This window comes from Bacillus rossius (genome assembly GCF_032445375.1).
Source record: "Bacillus rossius redtenbacheri isolate Brsri chromosome 4 unlocalized genomic scaffold, Brsri_v3 Brsri_v3_scf4_2, whole genome shotgun sequence".
In the NCBI taxonomy this organism is placed as follows: domain Eukaryota; kingdom Metazoa; phylum Arthropoda; class Insecta; order Phasmatodea; family Bacillidae; genus Bacillus; species Bacillus rossius.
This window is the reverse complement of record NW_026962011.1, coordinates 30,441,963-30,466,735: the sequence shown is the minus strand read 5'-3', so window position 1 is coordinate 30,466,735 and position 24,773 is coordinate 30,441,963. Positions and strand designations below refer to the sequence as shown.

Below are 24,773 nucleotides of genomic sequence, written 5' to 3'. Positions count from 1 at the left end.
CTAAAATCAAAGAAACTACCTACTTCCTAAATAGATAGATAGTGTTTTAAGATCACACGCTTTCATAAATATTTAAACGCCAACATTTAAAATGTAGATTTCACATAATGATAAAATCTTATCTATTTTCATGGTCACACCTAATGGAAATAATACACAACAATTCGTCATATATGTTTTTTATGCTTTTAATAACTACTCTACACATGAGCAAATTTCAATATACATAAAACTGAGGAACTCTGCATTACATTTTTAATATGTGTATGACACTAACAGAAATTGAAGCATAAAATAACATTTTTATTTTTTAATTAATAAGTATTTCATCAACGTGAGCTTTGCTTTCATCTCAATGAAGCCACTCTACATAGAGGAAGTGCACATGTATTCAGTCTTAACATTAGACCCTCCGGATCACAGAGTAAACGAATGAATGGAATTCATAACATTACCAGGGTTTTAAGACATATTTTCCCTTCTACTCAATCGCAACATCTCACTTAGCGCGTAAAATGGTTTCAGTTACATAAAAAATATTCGCCCCATGTAGGTACAGTAGAGGAAACTAAAATGTTTGGAACACTGTAAACTAATTGTATTGTCATTTCTGTAGTCGCTTGAAGTGGCAAACTATGTATCTGGTAGCCAGCAACAAAGGGACACAATTTTTATTCATTTAATTAACTTTGACAAAACTTGTAAAACCTGGCATGAGCAAAGTAAGCTGATTCACAATTTTATTTTGCGTCAAAATATTAAACATCAACTACTAATGAATTAAGAGTATGCTTCGCTTGGTAGAACACCGAATATAGTCATCTCCAGGTATTAAACTGAATTTTGAAAGAGGGACTCTTGTTTCTGAAGAAGTTGTTGACTTTCCTGATGATCCATCGACAGTTCGTAAACGGTCTCATCGTCGGGATGTCGAGCTTGGGACCTTTTTCCTCACCATAGACCCGTGGTCTGTTCTACCATTCGCACAGCTATCCCAACCTATACAAATAGCCGAGTGCTACTACTCCCGTTGCTTCTATCATGGAGCTCGCCCGCAGTCGTACTTCCCTATCCAGCCTGCGTAATACACGCGTCCTACCTGCTAGCCGCCAAGAACGCGTCCATTTGTGAAAAAGCCTCACAAGCCAACAATACTAACTCATTAATTATAATATGCAAAACATAAAAACATTACATATGCGATAAAACAAAATTTTCTGCTGTCATAAGCCGAAGAAAAATAATCTATTTGAAATATAACATAGACAGATAAATCTAAAATAGAGTTATCGATAGTAATGTTTTAATAAACAGAATAATATATGTCGTATTACACTAAATCGTGTTCTTACTGACAACCCAATTTAAAAATAAATTGAATCACTTTTTTTTTCTTTTTCAACCATAACCGCATAGAAGAAACAATACTTTTGATACAATTTTTTGCATAACTATACGACAGGACTAAAAGTACATTGTACGTAATAAGTATTTGCTTATAGGAATTAATGCTGCAGAATATACGAATAGATTCAAATGCATAGAATTTTATATATTGTCAAATTTATTTGGCAATATACATGTAACAAAAGATTGAATTTGAAATGAATTATCTGTTTTTAACTACAAATATAATTTTATCATATCTCACTTTCATTCAAACTTAAGAGTTTCATTTTCAACAACAAAATAGCCACAACTACACTTAAAAATATTTTAACTTGATACTTATATTGTATAACTTTTGATGAAATTAAATGTTAAGAAGTTCATTTAAGTTTGTAAGGAAACATAAATACAACGTTCAAAATAAATAACAAAAATTTTGTGTAGTTAGGAGCTCCGCGTCATGCAAATAAAGGAAAGTTAAACTTTTCAGTATACGGCTGCAATAATTATAGAGGAAAATGTTATTTATTCTTTACTTTTAATTCCCGTTTGGAGAAAATAAATCGAAAAGTGCTATACCGAAAGTATAAAGTTGAAGTTCAATATCGCTTGTCAAGTAAGTTCAAGAACAAAATTTAAAAAAAAGAAAATTTGTTTTCTTGAATTTACTTTTTTCAGAAAAGTATACATACATACAATATTATTATATTATAAAAATAAATTTTTTTAGTCCTTGAGTATAAATTACTGAAATATTTTTTAGTTAATTTTTTCATGCGAAGAAATATTTAATTGTTAAAATCACGAGAACATAATTTATTATATTTATGTATTCCAAAAGCTTATGTTAAAGATCGACCATATATGCTATTCAATTTGCCCAAAAATTTTACTGCAATATGAGAGCATTACAAAACACAATTTAACTAATGTAGGTATTATAACAATAAGTTATGTTCATAAACTATATTAATGGGAAACAAATATTTATCATTTAATGATATGCAACTATTTTCCTTTGAGGTAAAAATTGAGGTATATTTAATGTAATAAGTAAATCCTCTCATAAAATTTACTGAAACTAATATTCTTCATTGTCCGTCATATTATGATTCCAAACAGTTTAAATCAACTGAAACATGAAATAAAATAGTAAGGTTAACCATGAGGTGTGGAAGAAATTATAGATTGCTTTGTAAAATGTTTTAAAAATTTCTCATGAAATATTGTGATTATTATGTTCGTACATAATGTAAAAAAAAATTCAATATATGAAATTCAACACATACTTTGTATTGCAAGTTATTAAACATATATTTTAAAAACACATGTGCGTATCTAAGTCGAATTGTTATGTAATACATGATGAACATTACCGATACAACTTCCCTTCCAAATAACTTTCACCCGCGGACAAATTATACACACTGGTCGCACGAGGAGCTGAAATAAGTCATATAAGAAAGCCGGCCGGAGTAATTCTTTTCAAGCCAAAGCTAAAAGTAATGGATGTTGTTTGTCTAAAGCAGGCAGTTTACAGAATAGCCATATAAGATCTTTGACGCTTCTTATCCCGTCAGTGGACTGTACGCGAGAACCAACTGTATCATGGCCCGCCGCCAGTTTTATACTTACGTATGAATACACTTGTAAACGTTGGTTTGTATACTTATGTATGTTACCGACATCGATAGGTATTCTTTGGCAGCTCGATGTGGATTCATTCGAACACGTTTGCGCTAAACACGACATATTTTTACATGAGAGTGACATCGCGCACTGGAAAAAGTTGCGGGTCTGTAATGCAACAGTGATACAAATATTACATAGTTCGAACATTTTCTGGAGCACGACATTCACTTTGGGTAATGCTAAGCTACTTGATAGGTACCCTTTACCCGCTTTAAAAGTGATAACTTAAAAAAAAGTGTACATGAAAGCAGACTCAGCCATATGTTTATTGCTGTTGTATTTGTCATAAACCTACCCTACGTTCAATACGGCCTGTAAGTAGAACCATGTTTTTTTACTTGTGTACAAGCTGTGGTTGTAAAGCGAATTTATATTCTTAGTTAACTAACGTCTATCATAACATATTTGGAATAAGGCTACCTTAATTTTTTTTCTAGATTGCTATATTATTATATACCTATATAAGTATTACTTCAACGGAAATATCTGGTAATAAAAATAAATGAAAAAAAGCATGAAAGGTTAAGGATTTTTTTTTTCAACAACAAATAATTTATGGTTTAACTGCTTTGTGTACTATATAAAAACAGAACAAGCTTTCAAAATTTCAAAATTTCTTTGATTATCCGTTGTAGTTATGTTTTGTTTTAACTCATAAATATTTAAGTTGATTGCCAACGTCACGAATGTACAATAATTTATTTCACACCGCTCCGGGTTGCAGGTAAAGTAACAGGCGTGCAATTTGATCAGAAACGCGTTCTACTTATTCAGGCCCTTTAATTGGGCGTGACGGACCATGTGCCAAATATGTAACAATTATAAGTAGGTGAAGTATTAAAAAATAAAGAACTTGAATGCAAAATAATGCATCTAACAAAAATAATTTGCAAGGTTCTTTCGTGGATGTTGTAATGTGTGGGCAATATTTACTTAATTTTGGTTTTTGGATAAATTAATTGTGGTTTAAAAATTTTTAATAATTTTGTATAATTGCTGTAAAAAATTTATTTCCTGCCCTTATTAATTAATTGAGCTGTAGAAATAAGTTTATCTGAAAAAATTACGTCATCTTTATTAAACATTGCCACTAATTATACTTTTTAACTTCAAAATGGTTTTTGAATTTTGTAATTAATAACGTACCATTCATAACTACATATGTGAGCGATCGGTCACTGACCTCATCTTCAATCCTCCTCGTGATTCCTGCGCCAGGAGGAACATTTACATAATTCTGACTAGCTTATTTAATATAGAACTTCCCTAGTTTTTATTTTTTATTTATCATTCCATGAACATTTTTAAAACAGTGCAGACAATCAGATATCTATCTAACCAAAAAGCATAGCAAAATGACATTTAGTTTTCAAAATACGATTTTTCTTTTAATTTAAGATACATTTTATATAAAACCTACATTTTTAAGTATCAAAACTTTTGTAAATAGTTAACCATTTGGTTAATACCAGTATAAAATTTTTCCCCGGCGTTGTAAGATGTGTAAAATCATTTTGGAAAACTAAAATAATTTTAAAAAATATTGGGTAGTATAATAATTGTTTCTTGAATTTTTATTAAAAATAAAAGGAAAAACAATGAAGTGTATTTTCATGTTAAAAATTAAATATAAATTTTGTCGAATTAGCTAGCGAGACTGTAAAGCCACCAATAAATAGTTTGTAGGACAACTTTCAATATGTTGATTGATTAGTTTCAATACTTTATTTCGTAATACATGATCTAGTATGGTAAGCTTTAGGATATTTGTAGTTTAAACAAAAGCAATGTTTTAGAGATACACGAATATAGTCACAGAGTAAGTCGAGCACATGGTACTGTGGCGAGGCACACTAAAAGCAATTCTGAGAATTTCTTTCGGTCACGGGATTATCTTTTACCGGTGCCGGTTGTGGGTTGTCTCCCTCTCACGCACGCACGCACACACAGGTAGCCTGACTCCCCTCCGGCCACGTGTTCCTCCACCCGGCTACCTGAGCTGTGTGGCCTGCGAGCTGGCTTCGCCGAGCGGCAGCACGAGACGGTGGAAAACTTTCAGGATTTGCATAAATTGTGGAAAAGATATCTCGGAATTCAATGCAATGACTATATGTTTTAAATACATGAATTTCTTCAGAAAAAAATTATCTTTTTTTCTAGACTTGTACTTTTTTTCTGCCATTCTCCTAAGCAGTATAAAATGGCCCCAAAGTTGGACAAGTTGGAGATTTTTTATTTCATATTTTGATAGAAAAAAACAAAAATGTAAAAGTATACAGACAATCCGTGTATTATCTTCTCGTGGGTGAAAAATTTTCAGATTCGTAGTGTCGATTAATAAAGTCCCATCATTATTTTAAAAACATAGTGTTCCGCTAACTTCTGATGCTACTAGGGAGGCCCCTTAAGGGAGGCTGAATTACCCTGAGTGTTTCAGATGTACTGAAGAGTCATTATCACACTTGGGTAAGAGTTCCATAATCACTGATCGCTCACTTGACAGGTTAAATAACTTGGGTTGTTCTGTGATTCGATGCTTTTATTGATGATAGTTTCTCATTAGCTGAGAGTTCCTCACATAAAATGTGAACCAGTCAAAGGTCAAAGGTAAGACTGAATTCTAGCCTAGGATTTGTTTTCCGGTCTCTAGTAATTATCAAAAAACCATGGATTTAAATGATTTCTAAGAGAACTTACGTTTTAAATATAGAGAGAGTTAGGTAGATAACGGAATGACTCGTCGCAAAGCCGTGCGCATTCACGCGACGCGATGAAGGCAAGACCCGAGCTGGGCTGACTGGTTCTGACGACACGGGACCCGTGATGCATTGCGAAGCCGAAGATACACGAACGGCGCCGCCCTACAACTCGGCTGCTGAGACATACTATCCGACCACGAGCAGTTCGAGACGTCAAAATAACCGCAAATTAGCTCGTCAAGTAGTAGCTGCCACGTCTAGATATAATCATCCGAAGAACACATGCCCTGAGAAGAAACCTTTTGAAAAGTGGGTCGTATTGCGCCGCGAACAGATGAGGCATCGCACGCATCATCTGCAGTACTTCTGGCATCCCACACAGCACGCCTCAGCTGTCGCTTCTGCCGCAACATGGCTGCCGGCGGGAGATTGAGCACGAACACCGATATTTCTGGAAGTCAGCTCTCTTTCTTGCACTATTACGAAAACCTTACACTTGAGGTTTGGACATTTCTGTCTGGGGATTGCTGAGTTACTGCCACATCTGTAAAAATGTTTATGTAACCGACGGTTTGGTATACCTAGTTGGAACTAGGCCTTATCTTCAAGGGCGTTAATAAACTTTGGCCACTCGGGTAATCTCGCAGTGTCTCTAATGAATTACTCTTCACTGCAATACTACAGCTGATTTTATTAATTAACTTAATTAACTTAACTTATCATGCTTCATGCAAGCTACTGATGAATCGCGCCTGCATGCACACGCCTGTTTCAACCTGTCGGCCGAGGTAGGAAGTTGCTTGTGTTGCTTGTGTTGGTTAATACTCTTCGGCTGAATCACGTAGTTTACACGCATTTTTTTTCCCCCACTGAACTTACATTCGACGGTGTTGTTCTGTTTGTAAGTTGGCCGAGGAAGGAGGGTGGCTGACGGAAGAGCCGGCGAGCCGCCAGGTGTAGGCTTGCCAACCGCCGGAGGACGCATGCGCGGAGACACCACTCCTCCGCAACTGCGTGCCTGCAGGTGCGAGAGTGCGTGCAGCACACACACACTTGGCAACACAGCTTGTGCGTATCTCTGTCCTTGTTACCCTTGCCCTAGCACTGGGCTCTGGCGGTTGTGGGAAGGCCAACCATTCTCTTTGAACACCAGATGTCATTTTTTTAAACTAATCCGAGACCGACGCATATAAATTAATCGTACAATTTTTACAAAAAAAAAAAATATTTTAACGTCTTTTTATTCTGTAGAATAGCAAATAAATAGGGGCATGCATATTTCGCGAAATGATTCTGAGACTGAAAGTTTAAAAAACTGTAGAATAGTCTGCGTTTCGTGATTGGGTGAGGTTCATGTCTACTGTTATAACACCAATGACAGTAATTCAGTGTGGAAGCAATTACGTTCTGAGTGGCACGGTCAAAAAAGACATAGACTTCTCTCTTGGGTATACCTTGTCGCGGTCTAATAATCATTCAGATTTTTTCGGGAAAAATGCCTGCCCCTGTCAATAAATACACAATGTGGCATGTTTTGAAGTAGGCCTAAAATAAAATTATGATCTTGAAAAATATAATTTAAAAAAAACTTAAAATATAAGAGTAATTATAATGAAAATATATAAATAATATATTACAATATCTTCGAAAAATATTATGGCTTCTGACAAATACTGCTAGTGGCATGTACTTTTCGCGAAAAGATTTTGAGACCTGCTGTGTGGTAAAACACTGTAGCATCGTCCGTGTTTCGAGTCTGGTTGACTTTCTCCCACGTACATTCTACTGTCGGCACGCCAATCACAGCAATTAAGTGTCCAAGCAAAATTGTCCTGAATGGTCCGGCCAAACTATGCAATGGATTCTCTTACACTGTCGTGTATTAGTCGTCTTGGTTTACATGAGTGGAATAAGTTGTCAGCAGTCCCTAAAGCTCATTATTCATTAAAATGTAATAAGTAGAGACCGGAAAAATTCGCGAATTCATTTCGCGATAGGCTAAAATATAAATAGTTATACCTCAGTGCTACCTCTGCTATTGGCTCACAACTCACCTGGATGACTCTGGGCCAATGAGAAACACCCAACCGAAGCTTTATACGAATCACAGGCTGCTACGTTGGAACGTCTCACAAGACAGCAGCCAATGAGTGGGTGACATTTCACCGAGTGTACGTAGAACTATGGAGTTCATCCTACAGGTCATTGAATCCGCGAATTTTTCCGGTCCCTAGTAATAAGTAGAAACCTGCAAAATTCGCGGTTTGGATGGCCTTCAGGATAGACTGCACATACCCCTGTACTCTCGGACAAATAACGCAAGTTCATTGGCTGCCGACTTGTAAGTCGTCTCAGCTGGTTTATCTGTGATTCGATCCTTCTTTGGTTGAGGGTTTATAACTGGTTGAGATTCGTCCCGATGAACAGTAAGCCAATAGCCAAATTATCTAAGAGGTATATGTGTTTGAATTCTAGTCTATCACCGAATGAATCCGCGAATTTTGCAGGTCTCTAGTAATTAGTTATGCCAGCGTCAGCTTTTTCTTTCTTGTGATTGGCGGCCGTCTGCAAGAGCCACCACTGCCGTATTTGGCCGGGCATGTATAAGGTATATTCAATGGCCGCATTGTCCACCATCTTGAGCACGCCGTTGTTCTGTGTGCTGGACTCGGCCGGCGTAGACCGCTATTTTGGATGCAGTAAAAGACCCGAGAGTGCGTGCATGACGGCGCGCACACAACTCGGTGTGTGAGGACGCAGCCAGAGGGAGGAGCAGAGGCTATTTCCGCGGGCGTAACTGCGCCAGTAACCCTCACGGCGTTATCAGCACTCCCTCAGAGTGCCCAGATAAAACCACCGTCCTTTACGGCGGGAGCCATCTTGGACTCATCCGTTTCCGGGACGTAAACATCGTTTACGATTTATTACCAAAGACTCGGGAGCTACGACGCCGTAGTCAAAGCTCATATTACCTCGGTGAAGGGCCCTGCCTATCGACAGAGGTTTCTTTCATCAGGGCACAAGCCTTTACGTGAAAATATTTCGATCCTACGTTCAAAAACAGGACTTCGAAATTGCGATAAGCATATAAAGCGTAACATTTGGAGCTGGTTAAAAGTGTTTTTGCAGTCAAAATTATAGGTTGGACAAATAAACATAAAACAATTAAATTATAGCATACTGTTGAGGAAAGTTATATAATTATAATTTCACACTTAATAAGTACCGATGTAAAAATATATTCTTAAAATATTTTTGTTTATTTTCAAAGTTTTTCGACTACCAACTAACACAGTTTTGCAGGCTGCAACATAACGTAATACCGTTATCAGTAATTTCGAATAGAATAACGTTAGTGAAAATTGGTAACGGCTGTTTTGAAGTGACGTTCACAGCCGACTGTGCAGGTACCGGCGGCGAGCTCGCCGTGTTCAGAGCTGCACGAGGGAATGGAGCTCCGGAATGGAACTCCCAAAACCGAGCGCTGTTAGCTAATAAAAGAAAGCGGATGACTCATTGTTCGCTGGAAGCGGGGATTGCCGGAGCTAGTGTAACAAGTCTCGCTGCAAGCCGGTACCTCTCGCGGGTCGTCGTGGTTGCCCGGCTAAGACTTCTACATGGCTCACTTTGTGCAGGAAACTATTCGGGCATCAAAGAAATATTCTTCATACTCTAATAACTGAGGGAAGCTGGCTACATACAATAATGACTTGTTTTACTTGTATTTGTATAATGATGAGAAATAAATTAAATATTGAAAGTAAAAATTTAATGTTTCATTTCTTGTATTCTGATTTATAACTAAGCCTGTATCGTTATATCACTCTGTAAGCTTACTCTGAAAATTACGATTTGCAGGGTAAGTGATAGCTTTAACACACTTCTATAGGGAGACAACTTACCCAGGCTGCACTACTCTACAACCATGTGTAACAACAGAGTAACTAGTGAAAGGGTAACATAAATATGCACACAACTAATAAGGCAAGTTGGTAAAACATACAATAATCAGTAAGAAATTAGAACTCATTTTATTTGAATGCAATCCAAACAACGTGAAAAATCTATAAGTATGTAAAAAAATTAATAAAATAATATGAAAATAATAATACTTATAAATACTCCAACTTCCTTAATCAAAATCGGAATATGATACTAGAATTAGCGTGGCCGTTAATCGATGTGCACATGTACCAAAAGTTTGTAAAATTTATAATAATAATCTCAGGGTTAAATTTTAATGCTGTTCTATCTAGTCGGTAGACTCATGAGATACTACACTCAAGACCACTAGACCTGAGTGTGCAGTGTGCTGAACATTGTCGATTGTTCCGTGGAAACAAATCACTAGTGCCATTAAAATTAATGTTACTTTAGTTATTGCACTTGAAATGAGTCAAAATGTCCAGATTACAACTCGATATTACGCAGTTAATAAATTATACAGCGATGGCGTCACTTGGATTACAATTATTAAAGCCTAAAATGACGTACCTTTTTATGCTGAATAAATCGTAAACATATGTAACTCAGGTGTATGTATCCTTGATATATACAACTCAATAATAAAGATATACTTCATATTGTTTCAACTGTAATAACATTCCGCTGAAATTAATGGACTCACACACTAACAAAACCAACTTCGGTCACAGCCAAAAAATCTCTTTTATTTTGTTGCCGCCAAGTAAACAAAAACTATTTACTAACTTACAGTAATCATGGCAACCAGATTCAAAGAAATCAAAATAAACAACTTTGACACCTGATAATACTCTGTACCCTTACACCTGTGTTTTCCGCTACTGAGTGTGTTCATTCTGTTTCCTGTGTGTACTGTGTGTTCATTCCGTTTCCTGTGTGTACCGTGTGTTCATTCCGTTTCCTGTGTGTACTGTGTGTTCATTCCGTTTTGGGGTGTGTACTGTGTGTTCATTCCGTTTCTTGGGTGTACTGTCTGTTCATTCCGTTTCCTGTGTGTACTGTGTGTACTTTGTGTTCATGGTCTATATGTCTGACATTGTTCATGACCCGGTCTCGCAGTCCGAAGACGCTTGGTGTGTATGGATGGCTTTGTACATGAACATTTTAAAGGCTATTCTAAGTATCAAAAACTAGACTTTCATGTTAGGCTTATCGATAATATATTTAATTCGTTGGTCAGGTATATTGTCTTGAGTTGTTTTTCGTAGAGTGAATGATTGATAAACTCCGCGAAAGGTAATGGAAACCAAAATATAAAATTTATTTAATATTTACTAACACTTGACCCTGGTCAAGAACCAAACCGAGGACAGGAATCCATATATTCAATATGTAAATTAATGAGTTATTTTTTCGGTGTATTTTAGAATTTTTCCCGAATTTATAGGCCAATAAATACATATTTTGAAGATGGCTGTCCTAATGGCTTACTGGAGGCTGGTAGTAGAGGATTTTAAGCCTCTTTTAGGATTTAGAACATGATTTATTGAAGTTATTATTTTTTACATAAAATTAATTTTTTTGTATCGCACAGGGATCAAACCAAGGACAGAAATCGATCGAATCAATCATTACTTTAATGAGTGAATTTTTTGATAAATTTTGGATTTCTTCCCGAATCTCTAGCTAAATAATTACACAATTCCAAGATGGCACCCAAATTTCAATATGGTAGGTGCCTCGGTAATAATATAATAGATTACTGTACTCCATTGGGTAAGAATTACACTAACATGGCATCAGCGCACTCGAGTAGCTGAAAACAAGATGTGGCCTCCAGCAGACGAAAACAATATGGCTGACGTGACGTCATACCAGCTGATGAGATATATATATATATATATATATACCTTGGTATTGGTGGTGGGAGGCCAGTCGACAGGTGGCTTCCATGGAAGAATGATCTATCGAAAAAAAATTTATATTTGCTCTTACTGGGTTTGAACCAAGGACTTCAAAGTGTAAGAGCGTTTTTTAAATATTATTTTATTAAAATGTTATTATTAAAAATCTTATTTTAATTTTTGAAACTTTTTCCAAATTTCTACTATATAAAATATGGTTCCAAGATGGAGGCCGTACTGAAAAGTGCAACGGTGTTTTTAAAGATTTTTATTAAAATTTGATTACTAAATATTTTTTATAATTTTTAAAAATTTTCCCGATTTTCTAGCTTTAAAATTACGGATTTTCAAGATGGCGGACATGACTTCATACTATCTGACGATATATATCTTGACATAAGTGGTGGGGGGTCAGTCTGCCTGCAGCCACCATGAGGGTAGGATCGGACGCCATTTTTATATTGTCCTTGTCGGGTTCGAACCGAGGACTCAGAGTTCCATGTCGTAAATGTATGTTTTTTTTTAAATTTTATTAACATTTTATTAATTGAATTTTTTTATGAATTTTAAACTTTTTTCATTAAAATCGGATAATAAAGATTTTCAATATGGCGGCCGTAACAGAAATTGCAACGGTGACGTCATACTCCTAGATGACGTCAGCGGCTTAGAGCGGCTAGCTCTTAGGACTTTTAAGCCGCTTTTAGGAATTTGTGTTCTTTCTAAGGCAAAAGTATTTTGAGGTTTTTCGAAATCCTAATTTTTGAATTTTTGTGGAAGAAAACGAGACATTTTTCCTCAAAACAGGAATTTTTTAGTCATTTTGAGGAATTTTTGAGTCCAAGATGGCCGCCGTGACATCACAATCCAAGATGACGGTCGGCTCCACTGGCTCCACAGTCTGAAGCCTGTCCCCGGAAATACATTCATATACTACTCTCAGCTGATTGTAGTATCTCTATTTTTAAATGTACGAGAAAAAACGACCTCCAACCTGGCTCTTGAATAGCACTGTAGATAGTTTGGAAAAAAAAGTACGAAATAAAATCCAATGTTATTCATCTACGAACTGGTCAATAAAATGTATGTCAAAAGAATAAAATTGAAAATTTTTGGGTTTAAGTAGTAAACATAAGAAATTGAATGTCTCCAAAATAAGTGAAACGAATTTTTTTTTATATTTTTATGGCTTTACATGTTATACTGAACACACGCAAAACTCTCACAGAACCCGACACAGAATCTTGTTGTACATTCATCACAAGTCAATGTCTGGGCAAGCAGAGCCTTTTTAGTCTGGGGGCTGTAAAAGCCAATCTCTACAATATCAGAGCCTTGCGAAGGGGTGCTGTCATAAAATAGTAACACATAACTTAGAAACACAGCTTACAAACAGACTAGACAGAATTTTCTCATTTATAACTGTTCTACATTATGTATTTCTAATTTGTGATAGTTATAAGTTATGATTATCTAAGTTAAGGCGTTTCTAAGTTGAGTTTTTAAGGGCGTGTAATTTTTAAGTTACGTGTTTCTAAGTTATGAAAGTTCTAAGTTGCGTGTTTCTAAGCAATAATGTTTCATAGTTGCGTGTTTCTAAGTAATTATGTTTCTAAGTCGTGTTTCTAAAATGCGATAGTTCTAAGTTGTGTGTGTTTCCCTGTGGTGATATTTCTAAGTTAATAATTTCTGAGTTACGGTGTTTCTAACTCATGATCTTTTAACGTATAGCAGTTCTAAGTTACGTGGGTTTTTCAAGAATGCTGTACTCAAGTTGAGACTTTCCAAGCTATTCGGGGGACACCCCCCCCCCCCCCCCTAAGTGCAGTCCCTAATTGCACCCAGGAAGTATAACCGCGCGGCGGGCAGAGGCTGGGCGGGCCGAGACAGCGCCAGGCACACCGCTGTGCACACAGTTGCATATGCAACACTTCACTAGGCGCTCCACTGCAGCGCGCTCACCGCCTGCCTGCCTTGTTGTTATTATAGTGTTGGTGTGGTATCATGTAAACAAATACTGTTAATACTGCAAGTATATCCTGTCATCTGTGGATCTGAAGTTACAAAAACGGCAGAGTTGTCCTGTAAGAGTTCTAGCGTGTGCGGTTTGACTTAGAAAAACGAAAAGAGCGACTAAACTGTGGGCAGTAATTGCGACACATTTGGTGTGGTGGACGGGTGCTGTTTTCCCCCAATCCTTCGACTGAATGGATACCAATTTTTCGTCGTGAAATACTATAGCATTTACAAATATTATGGAATACGAAAAAATTTAAAGAAAATAGTTTTCAAGGGAGCAATAAACGAATCGAATAGTTTTATGAATTTTAGCATACCCAATACGTAAATAATTAATATTCGTACAAATAACACGGTTTAACGAGTTTCTGATTGTCTGGATTTTATTTGTTTTAGGTTCGTGTCTCCAGGGAGAAGAGCGCGACACAAATAGGAAGGGACGGGGTAAGAGAAAGCGACAAGAGGGCAGTAACGATCTCTATCAGTCGAAGGCTCTCGAATTACGGCCGTCCAATCAGAGAAGCAGTCGACGGAGGTAGGGGACCTGTCCACTGCCGCCGTGGCCATCGCGAACACAGCGAGGGCGACGTGAAAACGTTGAGTGCGGTTAGTATGTCGTTACAAAGCTCTTCTGAAAAACCTACCTTACAAGAGTTCTCGAAATCTATGCAGACGGTCTAGTTACAATAATGTTGTAAAGTTTGTAGTAACGCTTTTTTGACGTGACAACGTCTAATAAATCGATGAACGCCGGCTGCACGCACGAAAAAGAGTCCCGTTACGCTTATTGTCACGTTACTCTATGTCCCGTTACGCTCAAAGTACGTTTGCGCCGCATCTATCTCTCTTCCACTCGATTGCAACAAACATCGATTTGAATTTTTTGAGGCACATTAAACTTGAAACACTCCCATTCGTTTCCTACTTTTCCTATCAGCGTCCTATCCTTAACAGAATAACACAGATTTAAATGAGTTAAATAGCAAACATGTATAAAAGTTATAGTTAAAATAATCTCTTAGTTAAAGTAATAAACATATTTGAATTAATGAGTGCAAATAAAAGTAAATTTATCAATTAAATTGATTGTAGATTTCATTTCACTCCTTATTTGTATCCTTACAAAATAGTGATAATTCAATCAAAATGATTAAATTTTATTCATAAAACTATGCAATCATTTCATCAATGTTTTGTCATGACGTCACGTTCAACTATCGTCCGTAAACTGACTTCACAGACAACCATTTTTTTTTTTAAATTCTTCATTTATAGATATTGTATTGAAACCAAGTAGGAATAAATAAAGAATTATGTAAAACGTGTTTTTCTGTCAATAAGTTACGATTAGTGTAAAAAAAAGTTTAAAAAATAAATAAATACTACATCCTAGTTTTGAGTACGACGGAAAACCTTCTAAATTTTCAGAACTAAAGTAAAAAGCACGAAAAATGAGTGCCAAGAATTAATTTATCTAAATTAGAGTTAATTTGTTTATTTTTTTAAAACCGTTTAAGACGGGGTTGAAAAAAAAATCTTAAAAATATTTAGCTAGAGAATTAAGTATTAGGTTACTATAATATCTGAAACTATGTATTGGAAAATAAACCCACGATGGAATTAAAAAAAAAAAACTTTTATTTTTGTTCGTACCTAGAATATTACTTAAAATAGTGTAATTAAAGTGAGCTCCGTGACGCCAGCGAAGTACAAAGTTGGCAACACCTCTTCTCGCTCGCTGCTCCCGGTGTTGTAAACTGTGGCGCAGCTGCACAAACATTCCAGTTTCAAGTTTGGCTTGTCGCCGAAGAAATGTGTGATATACATCTGCCTAACTTTAACTCAAACAATTTCATGGATACTATTGAAAGGAGAAAAAAAAGTCAACATCACGTAGAAAATCAAACAACTCCGATTCCTGCGTATGGTTGAAGTTGGTTCTCGACGAAAGACGTAAGACGCGAGGAGTGTGCGAAACACAATTGAAGCACGTATCCTGACAGCGCTGCTGTCGCCCATCGTGAACGTGTCGGCATCTGGTCTGCACGTGCAGACGCGTGGGAAAAGGCGAGATTCACACACGAGGTAAACATGGAACCGTCGGCCAACAAGACTTTAGCAAAAGGGAGGTTGATTACATTTTGACGTGACAACGTCTAATAAATCGATGAACACCGGCTGCACGCACGAAAAATTGTCCCGTTACGCTCATTGTCCCGTTACGCTCATTGTACGCTTGCGCCGCATATATCTCTCTTCCACTCGATTGGAACAACCATCGATTTGACTTTTTTGAGGCACATTAAACTTGAAACACTCCCATACGTTTCCTACTTTTCCTATCATCGTCCTATCCTTAACAGAATAACACAGATTGGAAGAAGTTAAATAGCAAACATGTATAAAAGTTATAGTTAAAATAATCTCTTCGTTAAAGTAATAAACATATTTGAATTAATGAGTGCAAATAAAAGTAAATTTATCAATTAAATTGTAGATTTCATTTCACTCCTTCTTTGTATCCATACAAAATAATGATAATTCAATAAAATGATTCAATTTTATTCATAAAAGTATGCAATCATTTCATTAATGTTTTGTTATGACGTCACGTTAAATCTATCGTCCGTAAACCGACTTCACAGACAACCAATTTTTTTTTCTAAACATGACCCGTAAAATGCAGTGGTAATAACGTAAGTGTGACTATAGGTTGATATATAGAAGAAGGTAAACCGTAACATGATGGAAAGCAGTGGATTTATTTGAAGCAAATCATTGGCGCTAATACTTGAAGGGGAGGGGAAGGTTTGTAACTAAGAAGCCCCTCAACAGCATGCATTTTCAAAGGCGTGACTATGAAACGGGTTTAATGTGATCTAGGGACACCTGTATTTCGCGATTTCATTTCTTGTCAAGGTATTTCACAAAACACTGTAGCTTTTTTCTAAGAGTCATGGCAAATTGTGAGGGTGCAGCAGTACGGTGACTTGGCCCCGTCAATAGCGGAACGACACCTCTCACCGACCTCAGCCAAATAACCACAGGAGGAAAGCTGCAGTATTTTGTGAAACACCTTGACACGAAACGTATTCGCGAAATACAGGTATCCCTAGTGATAACTATGTCTTATGGAAAACATTCAGTATGTTTTATAAGTGTTATGCTTATTGCACGCATGAAGGCGGTGTCCAGCATACGGAGACGCCCCTGAAGCACGTGGTTTACGGCCAGTGCAGACGGAGCAGCAGCGGCCTGGTTCCAGGTTCCAGGTACTTCACGCCCCCGACGGGCGGGCCAGACTACAGCTCGGCATGAAAGAGGAGCAGGTAGGCCAGCGGGCATTGATAACATCTCGGAGACACGCGGTCCACGGCCAGGTAGCAGCCGCTCCATTCAGTCGGCGGGGTTCCTGGGGGCCGCCGCGCTTTATCTCCGGAAGGGATTTAGCGGGCAGGAGGGAGGGTGACAGGCCCCGCAATTTTTAAAATTTTCCTAACCCAACTAAAATTAAGTGTATTTGTCTGGGAGCGGTCTGGGTTTGGACAAGACTAGGTGCGTCCCAGGCCGAAGCCTTTGACGGCTAATCATGCCGGGTTTCAGCCATGCTTCGTGTGCTTTGTTCGGGATTTGGCTCAGCCATGCAATTATTTCGCGGGCTTGGAGCACAGGAGGTGACCGTGGTTTGAGCCACGAGTGGAGTTACTGCGTATAAATCTAACTGAAATACACATATCATACAATGACGCTCATCACTGACTCGCTGACTCTGTAAAAGCTGCGTCTTAACGTGAGACTGATGGCGCGACAATAGTGTCGCGACATCAGACACTAGCGTCCATACACAGGCGCTCTCACAGTTCGCGACACTCCTTAAATAGTGTCGCGACATAGACTCTAGCTAGAGCAGTTTTGCAAGCGTCCTAACGGACCTAGGCAGACACTCGAGTCCCGAGAGGTAACGGCACAATCGCGACACTTGGTAGCTCACGAGGGAACATAATGTCTTCCCAGTTGGCAGCAGCAGCAACAGCAGCATCTTTAATTCTATTACGCAGACGACGACAACCATTTTCCGAATGAACAGATCAGATTTTCAGTACTAACTTGATAAAGTATCTACAGTCATCGCTAAACAAGATTCATGCATGAAATAGGCTGTTCCACCCGCAGTAAGACTGGCCATCACTTTACGTTTCCTTGCTACAGGTAATTGTGTATATAATTATTTATTTGATGTGACTATACACCAACATATTCCGCAGAATATAAACTTGTTTTTATTTTACCCTAGGTATGAATTACCCATCACAATCGCATCTTTTCAGAGTCTCCAAGTCTCAAATTGCTAAAATTGTACCTGAATGCTGTGAAGCCATATACAATGAACTTAAAGCTGAGTGTTTGAAGGTATGAAAACAAAGTGAGAAAAAAAATGCGTGAAAAATGTCCTGATAACCCGATTCCTTTTTTATTCGATTTCTGTAATCTTTGAACTGTACATTCCATATCAGGATACGATTCAATGTACTCAATTAATCGGATAGTTTCTTCTTTCGACCATTATTTCGGCGCGGTTTGCGTGGCTGACGCATTGCTAGACATCCTGGCAGGCAGCGACACCAGACACTAAATCCAACCTGCCGGAAAGTTGTGAGAGCTGTGTCTGCGAGTGTGCCCCGGCCGTCTACACGTGACACTCGCTTCAAGGTCAATAGTGTCGCGACATTTCTTGGTGAATCTCGCGACACTGCTGTATCACTCTATTCACGCTACAATTGGTGTACGAGATTGCGTGTCTGACAAGATAGCGCCTGCCTTCAGAATGCCAGCGTGTGAAGGGAATTCGCCCACCAGGGGTCTGAGGCCGGCACTCTGCAGTAGCCGCACTTGTTTCACACACAGCAACATTTTCAAATATATAATTTTTTTTTTTATTTGTTAAGGAATGGGTTTGAATTTTTCACATAAGATTGTTCTATAAGTTAAAGAAAAGCTTTTTTTTAAATTTGTGATTTTTTTAAATCATTCTTTTACTTTTCGAATTTGATTTATTACCTTCGCAAAGTAAGTAAATATTCAATTTAACGCTGTAAAACAAATTTTAATTACGTGAGTATGTCGGAATTAAAGATTATTGAATGAGAGAAGTCACACGTGATGTAAATCTATTTATTTACCATCTAAGTTAGGTATATGACAAATTCGGAATTGTGTAACGGAATGAATATTTGGTGACGACATGAGATGTTGTCGGGAAAGGTTTTGGTTTGGTGTAAACTAGTCTAGTTAGAACCTGCTTGCAGGAGGTGGAAAAAGGGGGGGGGGGGGGAGGGGGTGTTCACGCGGCGGTTGGCCGCTTGTAGCTCCACTGGAAGTGTCGGCGACTTGCTAATTGCGTGAGCGAGGAATAGCGGGAGTCCGGGTCAAGAGCTGGCGTGTGCCTCGCCGTCTACCCCGGGGGTGGTGGAGGGGGGGGGGGAACACTCGCTCGCCAATCACACTCGTGTTCTGAGCTTCAGCTATTAACCTTCCGTGCACACACATACCGTGTTGTGCAGAGCTTCAGGGCCGGAACTAAGGGGGGGGGGGGGGGGGGGCATGGGGGGCATGTGCCCCGGGCGGCAAATATCAGGGGGCGGCAAAAAATTAAGAGTGGTTCACTAAAACAAGTTGAAACTAGTCATTAAAAAAAGTTTTGAAATTGTACATATCGCAACCAATAAGTTAGCCGAGAAATTAAGAAATTCTATTTAACTTGATTATGCATAATTTGTAAATATATTCGTACTTCAAATGCGTTACTTCACTCTAAGAAACACGTATTACCATAATTCGTGGTCTGGAGTGAGTAAAACCACTGCGATGAGAGTTGGCATCTCAAGGACCCGTTGCGCGGGTGATCACTTGGCTGAGCAAGATGTAGCCCTTTCTCTGATAAATACGCTCATTTTTCCAGCCCCTACTCAGTCGCTCCTGTGTTTTCGTACCATGTGCGTCTCTGCCTGAGGACGGGAGCAGATAGAAGTTCCCGAAACGTCGCTTGTTTCTGTTTGGGAAAAACTATTGTGTTTGTTTCGTCTTTCGTTTTGTCGTGTTATTGTCTCGTTTCAACTGTTGTGCTGAATTTATTTGGGTTCAATATTTTTGTGCTGTCATCATTTGTGGGGTTTTTATCGTTCTATTCTGTTTTGGAAAACTATTGTGTTTGTTTCGTCTTTTTGTTTTGTCGTGTTTTTTCTCGTTTCAACTGTTGTGCTGAATTTATTTGGGTTTAATATTTTTGTGTCGTCATGATTTGTGGTTTTTTTTCGTTCTCTTAGTACATTTTTCTTTGATTTTCTTTGTTTGTTGACCATATTCCTGTTACGGAATATTTTGTGGTGTTTATATTCTGTTGACAACAGCAATTTTTTGCTTAATTTGTGCCTTTTGTCTTTTGGTTATTTTTACTTATTTATTTTATTTTTTAGTTTTCTTCTACAGAAAAAGTGCTTAGCAATGGCGTATGTCCAAAAAACTTACATCAAGTAATGTTGGAAGTCACTGACAGATTAATTATGGAACTGAGTAACAGGTTTAAGGCTTTGGAGAACATTAACAATAAGTTTGGATTTTTTAGTGTTGTTTAAATTCATAAAATGGAAGTAGAGGATTTAAAAGTCAAAGCAGCAGAATTAGGAAACACAGTGCCGATCTTAACAAAGAAGAATTCGTATTTGAAATTGAAAGTTTTAAGCACCATGCATTAACAGTAGACTATGAATTAAAAGATGCTACAGCATCAACAATGTTGAGCCTTATCTACAGAAATAAACTGGAGGAGGCACATCCTAACATTACTACTGCTCTGAGAATGTTTTTCGCCCTTCCAATTACAATTGCGTCAGGTGAAAGAAGTTTTAGCAAACTTAAACTTATTAAAAGCTATTTGAGAAGCACGATGTGCCAGCAGAGATTAACAAATCTAAGTATTATATCTATTGAACACAAACGAGCTGCTTTGATCAATTTTGATGATATTATTAACACTTTTGCAGCTAATCATGCTCGAAAAATTAAATTTTTAAATGAATTCCTTTGTATGGTTATCAATACAATATTATACTTAATTCAGAACCACATGTTCCTTATGTAATTTTAGTACTTAATAAACTTATTGGTAAGACATTAATTTTCACTGTTGTGCACACAATAAACAATAGTTTGATAACAGTCTACTTCATTATAATAAAAAATTTAATTGTATTAGTTCTCCAATTAGTGTACTTGATAAATAAAAGTTCTAAATTATGTATAAGTGAATGGTATCATTTCAACCACCGCTTCTAACGAAAAAGGGTATTTTATAATGTTGGTAAGGAGGGGGCGGCAAATTAAGCTTTGCCCCCCCTAACGATTCTCCTAGTTCCGGCCCTGCAGAGCTTCATCAAGAACCAAGTCATTTAAGGATATCAGAGTGGAGTCTGTTTACGAAAAAAGGATTTAATAAAACGTTGGGGGCGGATGCGTAGTGATTTTTTTTTCAGTATTTTGTTTAATTACGGTATTTTTTTCGAAGAGTGAACATGGTTAGAATGTGTTTTTTTTTTTCAGGAAAAATTTTTTTTTGGACATGAAACGCCCGGCAGAGATTCTTGAAAGCACTCAAAAGGCCGTACATTACATCTTCATCCTCGTTTGTCCGTCAAAAATAATGCTGTGGCTGCAGCTCAAATGTCGCAGTGTGTACGCGGACGGCTCCAGGACATGACAAGCAGGGCAATAGCGCCCGCGGCGGTGCTTTTCACTTTTTTTTTTGTCTAGTGTCCTGCTTAAATATGGACATTAATGGCCAAATTAAAATTTTATTAGCACGTAGGTATAGTGCTGGACGATACAAATTTCAATTCATGATTTCGTATAAAAAACTTAAGTGTTTATTGCAAGGTGTGATTACACAATTCTAACAGATTTTGATTGTAAGTATTTATGAAAATAAATCGAGGATAATTTATCAGGTAAGGATATCAAAATTTCTTAGCATAAATTAGCAAAACCATCATCGAAATTGACGTTCCAGGTTGGCTTGTACTTTTGTTTGAAAGAACGACGATCGCAGGCCTTCACGGCCATTGTCTGCATTTTTTAATTATGATTTGAAAATATCAATGCAGAAATAAAATTTTCATGAAGTAGCAAGAAGTTTATGTGTTAAGAGATTTCAAAAAAAATATATATAGCTCAAGTAGAGAAATATATTTGAGCAATAAAATAAAATGAAAAGTAAAATCAAAGGGTCAAAGGCATAGCCTGGGCAATCAGATGACTATTAGAGATCCGGAAAATTCGCGAAATTGTCTGGGGAAAGGTTAGATTTGAGATCATTAATGACACGTGCATCAGTTGTGTACAAATGTTTGAGTGTCGTGATCGATCCAGTAATGAACAGCGTATGACAATTATGCACAACCGCATCCATAGAAAAAAAATCATTTGGAGCGGGAAGTGCCTTACCACAAGTGCGAATTAAGGGCCTCAAAGAGTTAGGATCTTAATTTACGGAGGTGGGAGAGCACATCAACTCTCCATATAACCCAATTAGGTCATCAGCGTTTACTTTTATTATTTTTTTGCCTAACTCGTCAAGAATAAAGAATTTCAAAAAAAGATCAAAATGAAAACTAGGCCTACTTGTAGACAATACCAACGAGTTTTATTTCTCCCGTTGCTACAGCAGTGATAACGTAGAGATATAAGCAGGAACGAAACTAAACTAGTTTCCGCCCGGAGCAAGAACACATCTTGGCGGCTTCCGCCCCCCCCCCCCCCATTTTTTTTAAAAACTAACGAAACCAAAACCTTTCCCGTCAACACCTCATATCAATTCCACTATTCCAAATTTTTCTTATTTCACTTAGATGGTTGATAAAAAGATTTATTTGCAGGTATTTCATTTTTAACTATTTTTAATACATCGTTAGTTGGATAGTACGCTAAAAAAAAGTTTTTAAATATTTGAAGATATACAGGTAAGTATCCTTCAATACAAAAAATAATTCAGTTCATCTGCCCTCCAACAATTTTGGTGTTCTAAACGCTACGATATTTACGTAAATATCTATGGTAAAAATGACTCAGCATGGTTGGCACCCCTTACCCCCAGGCCATAAACCTTGTCTGCTCCCTCTAGTTACGTCCCTAGAAATAACCACGTCCTAAAAGAAATTAAAATATTGGAAGTAAGCCTCTAGTTCTCAGCGTAACGTGTGACGCCACATCCCCAAAACAACAGACCGTAAATACACGGCGTATCAGAACTCAGCTGAACTGCGGGATGTCTTGCAGCTTGATCACGCGTACTGCGAGACAGCACGCTACCACTACAACACGAAGCCGGTCAATATGTAGATAAGGGACTCCTGCAGCGATCATTGTCGGAGGAAGTGATGAGCCTACTACCACATGAAGCCTCTGGCCTCTGTTAGAACACTCGTCCTGTCACAATCAGCCACAGAATTATTCATAATAATTGAAACTCCGTGTAATTCAACCTGGTTAGCTACAATCTTACATATCGATAAGCATTTACACAAGCCTGGTATTAGTATTAAGTAGTGTTTGCTTTAAGTTTAACTCTCGCCTTATACCATTGCTGAAATCGTGATATGTTTTCGGCCAAACAAAAACTATTAACTTTCTACTACGTCATTTCAGAACTTTAATAAATAATAAACTTATAGTGTTGACTATAATGTGCACAAATCATTTATTTTGTGTATTAAATTCGCACGATGGAGTTAAGCTATAAACAACATGGCCCAATTTCCGAAGCATAACATTTTTTTCTTTTGTTTTTGCAACTTGTGCTATAATGGATTTCATTCTGTCAATATATTTTTTTAAAATAATAATCAACACTACCAACCGTAGCAGCATTGATTTTTCGAAGGCTAAAGGGACCAAAAATAAAACAAATGAATAGGCGTTAAGTTTAGGTCCGTTGTAGCCAGGCCGCTGCTCCAGTTTGGGTTGCGCAGTGTGGCAATACTGTGTTGATTGTGTCCGGCCAATCACAGCGGCGGAGTCAAGGTTGTCGTCACGCACCTTCAGCAAGAGATGTATCGGCGGGCTGATGCTGGGCCTCTTCTTCTCTTGGTGGCAGAGGCACGCGTTTAACCACGGCATCTTGCGACACCCGGACACTTCCAAGACCCGCACTGCGCTATCACCCAATGTCAAGGTCACCAGACTGTGTTCTCCTGGTATCGCCCGACCCTTCCCGGGACAGGGCGTGCCGCGGCTCGCGGAACCGGCGGGGGGGGCGGGGCGGGTCCGGCCAGAGGCCACGTGCCGACAGCCAAGGCCGCGCGAGGGACCGACGGCGACGGCGCGAAACACCAGCGCTCCCAGAGGCGGCCCGGCCAACACTGCGTGTCGCGCGCCTCCCGCGCCACCTCCCCTACTTCTCCCTGGATCGCACCCTTCCCCCTCCACGCCGCGGGCTCCAGCCGCCCCTTTACCCCTTCCGGGACAGGGCACAATCGCGAACCCACCCCCCGGACAAAGCGCGCGGGAGAGGGGTGGCTTTCACTCTTGCATCGCGCGGCGACCCTGACCTTTCTCCACACCCTCCGCTCCACCCCTTACACCCACCATTCACTGCGTCCGCGGGGGTCTGATGCCTTCCGCGCGAGCGAGAATGGAGGGTGTCGGTCCGCGGCTAGGCCCTGGAATGCGCATCACGCTCTTCTCTCGTCGCGAGGTCGTGAGATGCTGGTTCGCACGGTAAATCTTCATCCCCCCCCTACCCAACTTCTTCTTCACAACAGCCGGGGAACCCTGGGGTGCCCGAACAAGCCGCTCAGGAATGCGTTTGTGGGAGGATCGTGGCTGGAGGATGCAGGGGACCCACCTCAGCATTCGAATTTGGCATTATGGCCCCTCAGGTAGCCGCGGGGATACCTCAAAGCTCCGACTCTTTCCTCTCGCAAGAATTTTCCTCCGGAGTCCACATCTTCAAACCCGCGACAAGGAGTTGAATGTCAGGTGTGGTCCTGGTTATATTCCCGCACGTGGGAAACGTGACGGACGTTACCGTGATACGGTGGGTTTCTCTAGAGACTACCTCCCCCCCCCCCCCCCCAATACGTTCATTCCGTTGTGC

The 24,773-nt window shown here is 38.6% G+C and overlaps 1 protein-coding gene across 1 annotated transcript in view; it reads right to left on the bottom strand.

The window, feature by feature from the left end:
• The window catches only part of LOC134542078 (tensin-1), a 570,362-nt gene extending 546,332 nt beyond the window's left edge, over positions 1 to 24,030 (bottom strand). Inside the window, exon 1 of the mRNA XM_063385992.1 lies at positions 23,714 to 24,030. Coding sequence (XP_063242062.1) covers positions 23,714 to 23,794 — 81 coding nt within the window. The 5' untranslated portion in view covers positions 23,795 to 24,030. The remainder of the gene's footprint in view (positions 1 to 23,713) is intronic.
• Positions 24,031 to 24,773: the final 743 nt, after the last annotated feature.